The following is a 16,427-nucleotide window of genomic DNA, read 5'->3' as shown; positions in this document are numbered from 1 at the left end:
GAACTGCTGATCAGCCCTTTAAAGATAAAATACATAGAAATACTCACATGAAGAATAAATACACAGTGAATAACGAATGAGTAAAAATAGCATGGCTATATACAGGAAGTACCAGTTAAAGCTATGGCTATATACAGGAAGTACCAGTTAAAGGCATGGCTATATACAGGAAGTACCAGTTAATAGCATGGCTATATACAGGAAGTACCAGTTAATAGCATGGCTATATACAGGAAGTACCAGTTAAAGGCATGGCTATATACAGGAAGTACCAGTTAATAGCATGGCTATATACAGGAAGTACCAGTTAAAGGCATGGCTATATACAGGAAGTACCAGTTAAAGGCATGGCTATATACAGGAAGTACCAGTTAATAGCATGGCTATATACAGGAAGTACCAGTTAAAGGCATGGCTATATACAGGAAGTACCAGTTAATAGCATGGCTATATACAGGAAGTACCAGTTAATAGCATGGCTATATACAGGAAGTACCAGTAAATAGCATGGCTATATACAGGAAGTACCAGTTAATAGCATGGCTATATACAGGAAGTACCAGTTAAAGGCATGGCTATATACAGGAAGTACCAGTTAAAGGCATGGCTATATACAGGAAGTATCAGTTAATAGCATGGCTATATACAGGAAGTACCAGTTAATAGCATGGCTATATACAGGAAGTACCAGTTAATAGCATGGCTATATACAGGAAGTACCAGTTAAAGGCATGGCTATATACAGGAAGTACTAGTTGAAGGCATGGCTATATACAGGAAGTATCAGTTAATAGCATGGCTATATACAGGAAGTACCAGTTAAAGCCATGGCTATATACAGGAAGTACCAGTTAATAGCATGGCTATATACAGGAAGTACCAGTTAATAGCATGGCTATATACAGGAAGTATCAGTTAATAGCATGGCTATATACAGGAAGTACCAGGTAACATCATGGCTACTGTATATACAGGGTTGCTGGGTACAGGGTATTTGAGGGTATTTGTTACTATTCAATGCTGAAGTATAATTACAAGCATTGTATCAAAGGCTTTTATTGACAATTACATTTAGTTGATGCAAAGAGTCAATATTTGTAGTGTTGACCCTTCTTTTTCAAGACCTCTGCAATCCACCCTGGCATGCTGTCAATTAACTTCTGGGCCACATCCTGACTGATGCAGCCCATTCTTGCATAATCAGTGCTTAGAGTTTGTCAGAATTTGTGGGTTTTTGTTTGTCCACCCGCCTCTTGAGGATTGACCACAAGTTCTCAATGGGATTAAGGTCTGAGGAGTTTCCTGGCCATGGACCCAAAATATCGATGTTTTGTTCCCCGAGCCACTTAGTTATCACTTTTGCCTTATGGCTAGGTGCTCCATCATGCTGGAAAAGGCATTGTTCGTCACCAAACTGTTCCTGGATGGTTGGGAGAAGTTGCTCTCGGAGGATGTGTTGGTACCATTCTTTATTCATGGCTGTGTTCTTAGGCAAAATTGTGAGTGAGCCCACTCCCTTGGCTGAGAAGCAACCCCACACATGAATGGTCTCAGGATGCTTTACTGTTGGCATGACACAGAACTGATGGTAGCTCTCACCTTGTCTTCTCCGGACAAGCTTCTTTCCGGATGCCCCAAACAATCGGAAAGGGGATTCATCAGAGAAAATGACTTCACCCCAGTCCTCAGCAGTCCAATCCCTGTACCTTTTACAGAATATCAGTCTGTCCCTGATGTTGTTCCTGGAGAAAAGTGGCTTCTTTGCTGCCCTTCTTGACACCAGGCCACCCTCCAAAAGTCTTCGCCTCACTGTGCGTGCAGATGCACTCACACCTGCCTGCTGCCATTCTTGATCAAGCTCTGTACTGTTGGTGCCCCGATCCTGCAGCTAAATCAACTTTAGGAGACGGTCCTTGCACTTGCTGGACTTTCTTGGGCGCCCTGAAGCCTTCTTCATAACAATTGAACCGCTCTCCTTGAAGTTCTTGATGATCTGATAAATGGTTGATTTAGGTGCAATCTTACTGGCAATATCCTTGCCTGTGAAGCCCTTTTTGTGCAAAGCAATGATGACAGCACGTGTTTCCTTGCAGGTAACCATGATTGACAGAGGAAGAACAATGATTCCAAGCACCACCATCCTTTTGAAGCTTCCAGTCTGTTGTTCGAACTCAATCAGCATGACAGAGTGATCTCCAGCCTTGTCCTCGTCAACACTCACACCTATGTTAACGAGAGAATCACTGACATGATGTCAGCTGGTCCTTTTGTGGCAGGGCTGAAATGCAGTGGAAATGTTGTTTTGGGGATTCAGTTCATTTGCATGGCAAAGGGGGACTTTGCAATTAATTGCAATTTGTCTGATCACTCTTCATAACATTCTGGAGTATATGCAAATTTCCATCATACAAACTGAGGCAAAAGACTTTGTGAAAATTAATATTTGTGTCATTCTCAACTTTTGGCCACAACTGTACATGTAGGTAGGGATAAAGTGACTGTGCATGTAGGTAGGGATAAAGTGACTAGACAACAGGCTAGATAATAGACAGTAACAGCAGTATACTGTAGGTAGGGGTAAAGTGACTAGGCAACAGGATAGATAATAGACAGTAACAGCAGTATACTGTAGGAAGGGGTAAAGGATAGATAATAGACAGTAACAGCAGTATACTGTAGGTAGGGGTAAAGGATAGATAATAGACAGTAACAGCAGTATACTGTAGGTAGGGGTAAAGGATAGATACTAGACAGTAACAGCAGTATACTGTAGGTAGGGGTAAAGGATAGATAATAGACAGTAACAGCAGTATACTGTAGGTAGGGATAAAGGATAGATAATAGACAGTAACAGCAGTATACTGTAGGTAGGGGTAAAGGATAGATAATAGACAGTAACAGCAGTATACTGTAGGAAGGGGTAAAGGATAGATAATAGACAGTAACAGCAGTATACTGTAGGAAGGGGTAAAGGATAGATAATAGACAGTAACAGTATACTGTAGGTAGGGGTAAAGGATAGATAATAGACAGTAACAGCAGTATACTGTAGGTAGGGGTAAAGGATAGATAATAGACAGTAACAGCAGTATACTGTAGGTAGGGGTAAAGGATAGATAATAGACAGTAACAGCAGTATACTGTAGGTAGGGGTAAAGGATAGATAATAGACAGTAACAGCAGTATACTGTAGGTAGGGGTAAAGGATAGATAATAGACAGTAACAGCAGTATACTGTAGGAAGGGGTAAAGTGACTAGGCAACAGGATAGATAATAGACAGTAACAGCAGTATACTGTAGGAAGGGGTAAAGTGACTAGGCAACAGGCTAGATAATAGACAGTAACAGCAGTATACTGTAGGAAGGGGTAAAGTGACTAGGCAACAGGATAGATAATAGACAGTAGCAGTAGCGTACACTATATATACAAAACTACTCCTTAAAATGATTCGGCTATTTCAGCCACACACGTTGCTGACGTATGAAATCGATCACACCACCATTCTCCGTAGACAAACATTGGCCTTACTGAAGAGCTCAGTGAATTTCAACGTGGCACCGTCTTAGGATGTCACCTTTCCAACAAGTCAGTTCTGTAAGTGCTGTTATTGTGAAGTGGAAACATCTTGGAGAAACAATGGCTTAGCCACGAAGTGGTAGTCCACACAAGATCACAGAACGGGAGTGCCTGGACCGCCGAGTGCTAAAAATGGTATGTTCTCAGTTGCAACACTCACTACCGAGTTCCAAACTGCCCCTGGAAGCAACACTCACTACCGAGTTCCAAACTGCCCCTGGAAGCAACACTCACTACCGAGTTCCAAACTGCCCCTGGAAGCAACACTCACTACCGAGTTCCAAACTGCCCCTGGAAGCAACACTCACTACCGAGTTCCAAAATGCCTCTGGAAGCAACACTCACTACCGAGTTCCAAACTGCCCCTGGAAGCAACACTCACTACCGAGTTCCAAACTGCCCCTAGAAGCAACACTCACTACCGAGTTCCAAACTGCCTCTGGAAGCAACACTCACTACCGAGTTCCAAACTGCCTCTGGAAGCAACACTCACTACCGAGTTCCAGACTGCCCCTGGAAGCAACGTCAGCACAGGAACTGTTTGTCGGGAGCTTCATGAAATGGGTTTCCATGGCCAAGCAGCAGCGATTCCTGTCCCTCCTCTCCCCAGACCCCAACTCCCCTAGGAGAGGAGGCTGTGGAGCAACCCTGATTCCTGTCCTTCCTCTCCCCAGACCCCAACTCCCCTGCTGCTCGGATCTCGGTGTTATCTGGAAGGTCTCAGTGTTATCCGGAAGGTCTCGGTGTTATCCGGAAGGTCTCGGTGTTATCCGGAAGGTCTCGGTGTTATCCGGAAGGTCTCGGTGTTATCCGGAAGGTCTCGGTGTTATCCGGAAGGTCTCGGTGTTATCCGGAAGGTCTCGGTGTTATCCGGAAGGGCTCGGTGTTATCCGGAAGGGCTCGGTGTTATCCGGAAGGGCTCGGTGTTATCCGGAAGGGCTCGGTGTTATCCGGAAGGTCTCGGTGTTATCCGGAAGGTCTCGGTGTTATCCGGAAGGTCTCGGTGTTATCCGGAAGGTCTCGGTGTTATCCGGAAGGGCTCGGTGTTATCCGGAAGGGCTCGGTGTTATCCGGAAGGTCTCGGTGTTATCCGGAAGGGCTCGGTGTTATCCGGAAGGGCTCGGTGTTATCCGGAAGGGCTCGGTGTTATCCGGAAGGGCTCTGTTAGTTCACATGGAGGACAGTCACATCCTTCAGTAGATTTCTCCCAGTCCAACTGTATTTTAGAGGTTGTTTCATCATAAATAACACAAGGTGAAATAGTAACTTGGGAAGTCCTCATCCGAGGTGAAGCTGCACCATCATTAAACTCATAAGCACGTCTCTGTCATGGGTCATTTTGTATATGGCTATAGATGTCTATGGAATCAATACCTCTAACTCTTCCTGTCCTGGGCCAGGAGAGCAGTACTTCAGTAAGAGGGAGGAATCTGTCCCTGCTATGCTGTTAAGACCAGGGGCCGAGTAACTCAACAGGTCTTAACAGAGCAGTCGACTCCTCTCACCTGCTCTTAGCCGCACTCTCACTGAGCTTCAGATCAGGCTCATTCTCTTTCAGCATGTGTAACGCACTCTCACTGAGCTTCAGATCAGGCTCATTCTCTTTCAGCATGTGTAACATGGCCCCAGTGAACATACACTGTCCTGTCCCCTGCCAGGTGAACTAACTGAAACATGTCCCCACTCTCTGTCAGGTTCTGTATGACGTCAGAGGGGTCCTACAGAAGAACCGAGACACCTTCAGAGATGACGTCTTAAACATGCTCAAGGACAGCAGGTGTGTGTGGTGTGTGTGTGTGTATGTTGGAACGGCTACTAGATGTTCCTCTGACTGGAATAAACAAGCACAACGACCCTGTACTAAAGTCACTCCACTGTGTTAATGTGCAGAGTAATACCCTCTGACCCTGTACTAAAGTCACTCCACTGTGTTAATGTACAGAGTAATACCCTCTGACCCTGTACTAAAGTCACTCCACTGTGTTAATGTGCAGAGTAATACCCTCTGACCCTGTACTAAAGTCACTCCACTGTGTTAATGTGCAGAGTAATACCCTCTGACCCTGTACTAAAGTCACTCCACTGTGTTAATGTGCAGAGTAATACCCTCTGACCCTGTACTAAAGTCACTCCACTGTGTTAATGTACAGAGTAATACCCTCTGACCCTGTACTAAAGTCACTCCACTGTGTTAATGTACTGAGTAATACCCTCTGACCCTGTACTAAAGTCACTCCACTGTGTTAATGTACAGAGTAATACCCTCTGACCCTGTACTAAAGTCACTCCACTGTGTTAATGTGCAGAGTAATACCCTCTGACCCTGTACTAAAGTCACTCCACTGTGTTAATGTACAGAGTAATACCCTCTGACCCTGTACTAAAGTCACTCCACTGTGTTAATGTGCAGAGTAATACCCTCTGACCCTGTACTAAAGTCACTCCACTGTGTTAATGTGCAGAGTAATACCCTCTGACCCTATACTAAAGTCACTCCACTGTGTTAATGTACAGAGTAATACCCTCTGACCCTGTACTAAAGTCACTCCACTGTGTTAATGTACAGAGTAATACACTCTGACCCTGTACTAAAGTCACTCCACTGTGTTAATGTACAGAGTAATACCCTCTGACCCTATACTAAAGTCACTCCACTGTGTTAATGTACAGAGTAATACCCTCTGACCCTGTACTAAAGTCACTCCACTGTGTTAATGTACAGAGTAATACCCTCTGACCCTATACTAAAGTCACTCCACTGTGTTAATGTGCAGAGTAATACCCTCTGACCCTGTACTAAAGTCACTCCACTGTGTTAATGTGCAGAGTAATACCCTCTGACCCTGTACTAAAGTCACTCCACTGTGTTAATGTACAGAGTAATACCCTCTGACCCTGTACTAAAGTCACTCCACTGTGTTAATGTACAGAGTAATACCCTCTGACCCTGTACTAAAGTCACTCCACTGTGTTAATGTGCAGAGTAATACCCTCTGACCCTGTACTAAAGTCACTCCACTGTGTTAATGTACAGAGTAATACCCTCTGACCCTGTACTAAAGTCACTCCACTGTGTTAATGTGCAGAGTAATACCCTCTGACCCTGTACTAAAGTCACTCCACTGTGTTAATGTACAGAGTAATACCCTCTGACCCTGTACTAAAGTCACTCCACTGTGTTAATGTACAGAGTAATACCCTCTGACCCTGTACTAAAGTCACTCCACTGTGTTAATGTACTGAGTAATACCCTCTGACCCTGTACTAAAGTCACTCCACTGTGTTAATGTGCAGAGTAATACCCTCTGACCCTGTACTAAAGTCACTCCACTGTGTTAATGTGCAGAGTAATACCCTCTGACCCTGTACTAAAGTCACTCCACTGTGTTAATGTACAGAGTAATACCCTCTGACCCTGTACTAAAGTCACTCCACTGTGTTAATGTACAGAGTAATACCCTCTGACCCTGTACTAAAGTCACTCCACTGTGTTTAGAGAATGTTGAACATGTTTGTTCCGTCCTTCAGGCTTGACTTCATCTAAGACCTGTTTCAGTTGACGAGTTTGTTTAATGTAAAGGACTGTGGTTTATGTCCTTCAGGCTTGACTTCATCTATGACCTGTTTGAGCGTGTCGGGAGCAGGAACGGAGAGGAGACCCTGAAGATGGGGACGGCCAGACGCAAACCCACCGTCAGCTCTCAGTTCAGGGTGAGGCTCACTGTTCATGACCCCTGACCTCTAACCCTAACCCACCGTCAGCTCTCAGTTCAGGGTGAGGACCTCTAACCCCAACCCACCGTCAGCTCTCAGTTCAGGGTGAGGACCTCTAACCTCTAACCCTATTCCACCGTCAGCTCTCAGTTCAGGGTGAGGACCTCTCATCCCAACCCACCGTCAGCTCTCAGTTCAGGGTGAGGACCTCTAACCTCTAACCCCTAACCCTAATCCACTGTCAATTCTCAGTTCAGGGTGAGGACCTCTAACCCCAATCCACTGTCAGCTCTCAGTTCAGGGTGAGGACCTCTAACCTCTAACCCTAATCCACCATCAGCTCTCAGTTCAGGGTGAGGACCTCTAACCCCTAACCCTAATCCACTGTCAATTCTCAGTTCAGGGTGAGGACCTCTAACCCCAATCCACTGTCAGCTCTCAGTTCAGGGTGAGGACCTCTAACCTCTAACCCTAATCCACCATCAACTCTCAGTTCAGGGTGAGGACCTCTAACCCTAATCCACCGTCAGCTCTCAGTTCAGGGTGAGGACCTCTAACCCCTAATCCTAATCCACTGTCAATTCTCAGTTCAGGGTGAGGACCTCTAACCCCAATCCACTGTCAGCTCTCAGTTCAGGGTGAGGACCTCTAACCCCTAACCCTAATCCACCATCAGCTCTCAGTTCAGGGTGAGGACCTCTAACCTCTAACCCTAATCCACCGTCAGCTCTCAGTTCAGGGTGAGGATCTCTAACCTCTAACCTCTAACCCTAATCCACTGTCAGCTCTCAGTTCAGGGTGAGGACTTCTAACCTCTAACCCTAACCCACTGTCAGCTCTCAGTTCAGGGTGAGGATCTCTAACCTCTAACCCTAATCCACCGTCAGCTCTCAGTTCAGGGTGAGGACCTCTAACCCTAATCCACTGTCAGCTCTCAGTTCAGGGTGAGGACCTCTAACCCTAATCCACTGTCAGCTCTCAGTTCAGGGTGAGGACCTCTAACCTCTAACCCTAATCCACTGTCAGCTCTCAGTTCAGGGTGAGGACCAATCACAGAGGAGCATAGTCAACCTCTGACCTCCTAACCATAACCTTCACTATACTGTAGAGTCACATAGAATCCTTTTGGCCATGATACGGATTGCCTTGACCATGAGGTTGACCGTTTCCCTAAGCGTTTTGTTTGTGTTTTAGAGAGAGAGTCCTTCTCAAGTGTTGAGCTCCTTGAGGGTAATTTACCTCTCCAGCATAGTGCTTGATGCCAAACTGGTGATCTGTCACTCTGGGCTTCATGTAGTACTGGTTAGTCTGGAGAGAGACAGAGACACAGCAGGTTATAATATATATAGAGAGGATTCCATGGGAGATGGGTGGGGGGCTTCATGTAGTACTGGTTACTCTGGAGAGAGACAGAGACACAGCAGGTTATAATACATATAGAGAGAGGATTCCATGGGAGATGGGTGGGGGGCTTCATGTAGTACTGGTTACTCTGGAGAGAGACAGAGACACAGCAGGTTATAATATATATAGAGAGATGGGTGGGGGGCTTCATGTAGTACTGGTTAGTCTGGAGAGAGACAGAGACACAGCAGGTTATAATATATATAGAGAGAGAGAGGATTCCATGGGAGATGGGTGGGAGATGGGTGGGGGGCTTCACATGCCGTAACTGGTGTGGAGGGGATTTAGCCTGGACTGCAGCTCCTAAAGCTGGAGATTACCCCTCATCCACACGTCCCCCTGGCAGTATCTTACTGGAGACAGTCAGTCTGAGCGAAAGAGAGTGCTCGGTTCAAAGGTCATTGCTGGCACTGCTGGGTAAATATAGTCCTGTAACCAGAGCCTGTAAACACCCTGGTCAGCAGGAGATGAGGACCCTAGGAGGCCAGAGCCTGTAAACACCCTGGTCAGCAGGAGATGAGGACCCTAGGAGGCCAGAGCCTGTAAACACCCTGGTCAGCAGGAGATGAGGACCCTAGGAGGCCAGAGCCTGTAAACACCCTGGTCAGCAGGAGATGAGGACCCTAGGAGGCCAGAGCCTGTAAACACCCTGGTCAGCAGGAGATGAGGACCCTAGGAGGCCAGAGCCTGTAAACACCCTGGTCAGCAGGAGATGAGGACCCTAGGAGGCCAGAGCCTGTAAACACCCTGGTCAGCAGGAGATGAGGACCCTAGGAGGCCAGAGCCTGTAAACACCCTGGTCAGCAGGAGATGAGGACCCTAGGAGGCCAGAGCCTGTAAACACCCTGGTCAGCAGGAGATGAGGACCCTAGGAGGTCAGAGCCTGTAAACACCCTAGTCAGCAGGAGATGAGGACCCTAGGAGGTCAGAGCCTGTAAACACCCTGGTCAGCAGGAGATGAGGACCCTAGGAGGCCAGAGCCTGTAAACACCCTGGTCAGCAGGAGATGAGGACCCCAGGTGGCCAGAGCCTGTAAACACCCTGGTCAGCAGGAGATGAGGACCCTAGGAGGTCAGAGCCTGTAAACACCCTGGTCAGCAGGAGATGAGGACCCTAGGAGGCCAGAGCCATTGTGTGTGAATCTGTTGTATTGAGGTTGCCTCTTGATGCTGGTCCTGTATCTATATCTAGATATTATGTTTCTGATTCCGTATATAGATGTGTTGTTGAGTTTCTGATCCCGTATCTACAGTTGAAGTCGGAAGTTTACGTACACTTAGGTTGGAGTCATTAAAACTTGTTTCTCAACCACTCCACACATTTCTTGTTAACAAACTATAGTTTTGGCAAGTTGGTTAGGACATCTTCTTTGTGCATGACACAAGTAATTTTTCCAACAATTGTTTACAGACAGATTATTTCACTTATAATGCACTGTATCACAATTCCAGTGGGTGAGAAGTTTACATACACTAAGTTGACTGTGCCTTTAAACAGCTTGGAAAATTACAGAAAATGATGTCATGGCTTTAGAAGCTTCTGATAGGCTAATTGACATCATCTGAGTCAATTGGAGGTGTACCTGTGGATGTATTTCAAGGCCTACCTTCAAACTAAGTGTCTCTTTGCTTGACATCATGGGAAAATCAAAATAAATCAGACTAGACCTCAGAAAAAATTGTAGACCTCCACAAGTCTTGTATTTAGTCAGCCACCAATTGTGCAAGTTCTCCCACTTAAAAAGATGAGAGGCCTGCAATTTTCATCATAGGTACACTCCAACTATGACAGACAAAATTAGGGGGAAAAATCCAGAAAATCACACTGTAGGATTTTAAATGAATTTATTTGCAAATTATGGTGGAAAATAAGTATTTGGTTGTTGGCAATGAGGTCAAACGTTTTCTGTAAGTCTTCACAAGGTTTTCACACACTGTTGCTGGTATTTTGGCCCATTCCTCCATGCAGATCTCCTCTAGAGCAGTGATGTTTTGGGGCTGTTGCTGGGCAACATGGACTTTCAAAGACCTCCAAAGATTTTCTATGGGGTTGAGATCTGGAGACTGGCTAGGCCACTCCAGGACCTTGAAATGCTTCTGTAAAACGAGTCCTATATTGGCATAACGTGAAAGGCCGCTCAGCAAGGAAGAAGCCACTGCTCCAAAACCGCCATTAAAAAAGCCAGACTACAGTTTACTACTGCATTTGAGGTAGCATCGGACAGTCGTGGCCAAAAGTTTTGAATGACATTAATTTCCACGAAGTTTGCTGCTTCAGTGTTTTCAGATATTTTTGTCAGATGTTACTATGGAATACTGAAGTATAATTACAAGCATTTCATAAGTGTCAAAGGCTTTTATTTACAATTACATGAAGTTGATGCAACGAGTCAATATTTGCAGTGTTGACCCTTCTTTTTCAAGACCTCTGCAATCCGCCCTGGCATACTGTCAATTAACTTCTCGGCCACATCCTGACTGATGGCAGCCCATTCTTGCACAATCAATGCTTGGAGTTTGTCAGAATTTGTGGCTTTTTTGCTTGTTCACCCGCCTCTTGAGGATTGACCACAAGTTCTCAATGGGATTAAGGTCTGAGGAGTTTCCTGGCCATGGACCCAAAATATTGATGTTTTGTTCCCCGAGCCACTTAGTTATCACTTTTGCCTTATGGAAAGCTGCTCCATCATTCTGGAAAGGGCATTGTTCATCACCAAACTGTTCCTGGATGGTTGGGAGAAGTTGCTCTCGGATGATGTGTTGGTACCATTATTTATTCATGGCTGTGTTCTTAGGCAAAATTGTGAGTGAGCCCACTCCCTTGGCTGAGAAGCAACCCCACACGTGAATGGTCTCAGGATGCTTTACTGTTGGCATGACACAGGACTGATGGCAGCTGAATCAACTTTTAGGAGATGGTCCTGGCGCTTGCTGGACTTTCTTGGGCGGCCTGAAGTCTTCTCCTTGAAGTTCTTGATGATCTGATACATGGATGATTTTTGTGCTATCTCACTGGCAGCAATATCCTTGCCTGTGAGGCCCTTTTTTGTGCAAAGCAATGATGACTGCACGTGTTTCCTTGCAGGAAACCATGATTGACAGAGGAAGAACAATGCTGAAATGCAGTGGAAATGTTTTTTGGGGGGATTCAGTTCATTTGCATGGCCAAAAGGGACTTTGCAATTAATTGCAATTCGTCTGATCACTCTTCATAACATTCTGGAGTATATGCAAATTTCCATCATACAAACTGAGGCAAAATACTTTTGGCCACGACTGTACATGTAGGTAGGGATAAAGTGACTGTGCATGTAGGTAGGGATAAAGTGACTGTGCATGTAGGTAGGGATAAAGTGACTGTACATGTAGGTAGGGATGAAGTGACTGTGCATGTAGGTAGGGATAAAGTGACTGTGCATGTAGGTAGGGATAAAGTGACTGTACATGTAGGTAGGGATAAAGTGACTGTGCATGTAGGTAGGGATAAAGTGACTGTGCATGTAGGTAGGGATAAAGTGACTGTGCATGTAGGTAGGGATAAAGTGACTGTGCATGTAGGTAGGGATAAAGTGACTGTGCATGTAGGTAGGGATAAAGTGACTGTGCATGTAGGTAGGGATAAAGTGACTGCATGTAGGTAGGGATAAAGTGACTGTGCATGTAGGTAGGGATAAAGTGACTGTGCATGTAGGTAGGGATAAAGTGACTGTGCATGTAGGTAGGGATAAAGTGACTGTACATGTAGGTAGGGATAAAGTGACTGTGCATGTATGTAGGGATAAAGTGACTGTGCATGTAGGTAGGGATAAAGTGACTGTGCATGTAGGTAGGGATAAAGTGACTGTGCATGTAGGTAGGGATAAAGTGACTGTGCATGTAGGTAGGGATAAAGTGACTGTGCATGTAGGTAGGGATAAAGTGACTGTACATGTAGGTAGGGATAAAGTGACTGTGCATGTATGTAGGGATAAAGTGACTGTGCATGTAGGTAGGGATAAAGTGACTGTGCATGTAGGTAGGGATAAAGTGACTGTGCATGTAGGTAGGGATAAAGTGACTGCATGTAGGTAGGGATAAAGTGACTGTACATGTAGGTAGGGATAAAGTGACTGCATGTAGGTAGGGATAAAGTGACTGTGCATGTAGGTAGGGATAAAGTGACTGTGCATGTAGGTAGGGATAAAGTGACTGTGCATGTAGGTAGGGATAAAGTGACTGCATGTAGGTAGGGATAAAGTGACTGTGCATGTAGGTAGGGATAAAGTGACTGTGCATGTAGGGTGGGATAAAGTGACTGTGCATGTAGGGTGGGATAAAGTGACTGTGCATGTAGGTGGGGATAAAGTGACTGTGCATGTAGGTAGGGATAAAGTGACTGTACATGTAGGTAGGGATAAAGTGACTGTACATGTAGGTAGGGATAAAGTGACTGTGCATGTAGGTAGGGATAAAGTGACTGTGCATATAGGTAGGGATAAAGTGACTGTGCATGTAGGTAGGGATAAAGTGACTGTGCGTAGGTAGGGATAAAGTGACTGTGCATGTAGGTAGGGATAAAGTGACTGTGCATGTAGGGTGGGATAAAGTGACTGCATGTAGGTAGGGATAAAGTGACTGTGCATGTAGGTAGGGATAAAGTGACTGTGCATGTAGGTAGGGATAAAGTGACTGTGCATGTAGGTAGGGATAAAGTGACTGTGCATGTAGGTAGGGATAAAGTGACTGTGCATGTAGGTAGGGATAAAGTGACTGTGCATGTAGGTAGGGATAAAGTGACTGTGCATGTAGGGTAGGGATAAAGTGACTGTGCATGTAGGGTAGGGATAAAGTGACTGTGCATGTAGGGTAGGGATAAAGTGACTGTGCATGTAGGGTGGGATAAAGTGACTGCATGTAGGTAGGGATAAAGTGACTGTGCATGTAGGTAGGGATAAAGTGACTGTGCATGTAGGTAGGGATAAAGTGACTGTGCATATAGGTAGTGATAAAGTGACTGCATGTCGATAGGGATAAAGTGACAGTACATGGGGATAAAGATTGTACTTTTTGGAGTGACTTCAGATAAAATGTCCACTGGTCTGATGAAACACAAGTTGAACTGTTTGGCCATAATGACCATCGTTATGTTTGCAGGAAAAAGGGGGTGGCTTGCAAGCCGAAGAACACCATCCCAACCGTGAAGCACGGGGGTGGCAGGATCATGTTGTGGGGGTGCTTTTCTGCAGGAGGAGAGACTGGTGCTCTTCACAAAATAGATGTCATCATGAGGCAGGAAAATTATGTGGATATATTGAAGCAACCTCATAAGACATCAGACAGGAAGTTAAAGCTTGGTTGCAAATGGGTCTTCTAAATGGATAATGACCCCAAGCCTACTTCCAAAGTTGTGGCAAAATGACTTAAGGACAACAAAGTCAAGGTATTGGAGTGACCATCAAAGCCCTAACCTCAATCCTAAAGAATTTGTGTGGGAAACTGGGAAAAGTGTGTGCGAGCAAGGAGGCCTACAAACCTGACTCAGTTACACCATCTCTGTCAGGAGGAATGGGCCAAAATTCACCCAACTTATTGTGGGAAGGTTGTGGAAGGCTACCTGAAATGTTTGACCCAAGTTAAACAATTTAAAGGCAATGCTACCAAATACTAATTGAGTGTATGTAAACTTCTGACCCACCAGGAATGTGATGAAAGAAATAAAAGCTGAAATAAACCACTCTACAATTATTCTGACATTTCACATTCTTAAAATAAAGTGGTGATCCTAACTGACCTAAAACAGGGAATTTTTACAAGGATTAAATGTCAGGATCCCGTATCTAGATGTGTTGTTGTGTTTCTGATCCCGTATCTAGATGTGTTGTTGTGTTTCTGATCCCGTATCTAGATGTGTTGTTGTGTTTCTGATCCCGTATCTAGATGTGTTGTTGTGTTTCTGATCCCGTATCTAGATGTGTTGTTGTGTTTCTGATCCCGTATCTAGATGTGTTGGTGTGTTTCTGATCCCGTATCTAGATGTGTTGTTGTGTTTCTGATCCCGTATCTAGATGTGTTGTTGTGTTTCTGATCCCGTATCTAGATGTGTTGTTGTGTTTCTGATCCCGTATCTAGATGTGTTGGTGTGTTTCTGATCCCGTATCTAGATGTGTTGTTGTTTCTGATCCCGTATCTAGATGTGTTGTTGTGTTTCTGATCCCGTATCTAGATGTGTTGTTGTGTTTCTGATCCCGTATCTAGATGTGTTGGTGTGTTTCTGATCCCGTATCTAGATGTGTTGTTGTTTCTGATCCCGTATCTAGATGTGTTGTTGTGTTTCTGATCCCGTATCTAGATGTGTTGTTGTTTCTGATCCCGTATCTAGATGTGTTGTTGTTTCTGATCCCGTATCTAGATGTGTTGGTGTGTTTCTGATCCCGTATCTAGATGTGCTGTTGTGTTTCTGATCCCGTATCTAGATGTGTTGTTGTGTTTCTGATCCCGTATCTAGATGTGTTGTTGTGTTTCTGATCCCGTATCTAGATGTGTTGGTGTGTTTCTGATCCCGTATCTAGATGTGTTGTTGTTTCTGATCCCGTATCTAGATGTGTTGGTGTGTTTCTGATCCCGTATCTAGATGTGTTGTTGTGTTTCTGATCCCGTATCTAGATGTGTTGTTGTTTCTGATCCCGTATCTAGATGTGTTGTTGTGTTTCTGATCCCGTATCTAGATGTGTTGTTGTGTTTCTGATCCCGTATCTAGATGTGTTGTTGTGTTTCTGATCCCGTATCTAGATGTGTTGGTGTGTTTCTGATCCCGTATCTAGATGTGTTGTTGTTTCTGATCCCGTATCTAGATGTGTTGTTGTGTTTCTGATCCCGTATCTAGATGTGTTGTTGTGTTTCTGATCCCGTATCTAGATATTATGTTTCTGATCCCGTATCTAGATGTGTTGTTGTGTTTCTCATCCCGTATCTAGATGTGTTGTTGTGTTTCTGATCCCGTATCTAGATGTGTTGTTGTGTTTCTGATCCCGTATCTAGATGTGTTGTTGTGTTTCTGATCCCGTATCTAGATGTGTTGTTGTGTTTCTGATCCCGTATCTAGATGTGTTGTTGTTTCTGATCCCGTATCTAGATGTGTTGTTGTGTTTCTGATCCCGTATCTAGATGTGTTGTTGTGTTTCTGATCCTGTATCTAGATGTGTTGTGTTTCTGATCCTGTATCTAGATGTGTTGTTGTGTTTCTGATCCTGTATCTAGATGTGTTGTTGTGTTTCTGATCCCGTATCTAGATGTGTTGTTATGTTTCTGATCCCGTATCTAGATGTGTTGTTGTGTTTCTGATCCCGTATCTAGATGTGTTGTTGTGTTTCTGATCCCGTATCTAGATGTGTTGTTGTGTTTCTGATCCCGTATCTAGATATTATGTTTCTGATCCCGTATCTAGATGTGTTGTTGTGTTTCTGATCCCGTATCTAGATGTGTTGTTGTGTTTCTGATCCCGTATCTAGATGTGTTGTTGTGTTTCTGATCCCGTATCTAGATGTGTTGTTGTGTTTCTGATCCCGTATCTAGATGTGTTGTTGTGTTTCTGATCCCGTATCTAGATGTGTTGGTGTGTTTCTGATCCCGTATCTAGATGTGTTGTTGTGTTTCTGATCCCGTATCTAGATGTGTTGTTGTTTCTGATCCCGTATCTAGATGTGCTGTTGTGTTTCTGATCCCGTATCTAGATGTGTTGTTGTGTTTCTGATCC

General features: G+C 44.7%; 1 protein-coding gene across 3 annotated transcripts in view; it reads left to right on the top strand.

Annotated features, from left to right (window-relative positions):
* myo10l3 (myosin X, like 3) overlaps positions 1–16,427 on the top strand; it is a 186,610-nt gene that overhangs the window by 74,309 nt on the left and 95,874 nt on the right. For all 3 annotated transcript variants that reach the window (XM_036959515.1, XM_036959516.1, XM_036959514.1), the window contains 2 exons: positions 5,273–5,355; positions 7,181–7,289. In XM_036959515.1, the coding sequence (XP_036815410.1) occupies positions 5,273–5,355; positions 7,181–7,289 (192 nt within the window). The remainder of the gene's footprint in view (positions 1–5,272; positions 5,356–7,180; positions 7,290–16,427) is intronic.

The sequence above is a fragment of the Oncorhynchus mykiss genome, chromosome 22, assembly GCF_013265735.2.
Source record: "Oncorhynchus mykiss isolate Arlee chromosome 22, USDA_OmykA_1.1, whole genome shotgun sequence".
In the NCBI taxonomy this organism is placed as follows: domain Eukaryota; kingdom Metazoa; phylum Chordata; class Actinopteri; order Salmoniformes; family Salmonidae; genus Oncorhynchus; species Oncorhynchus mykiss.
This window is presented reverse-complemented; position numbering and strand designations above follow the sequence as displayed.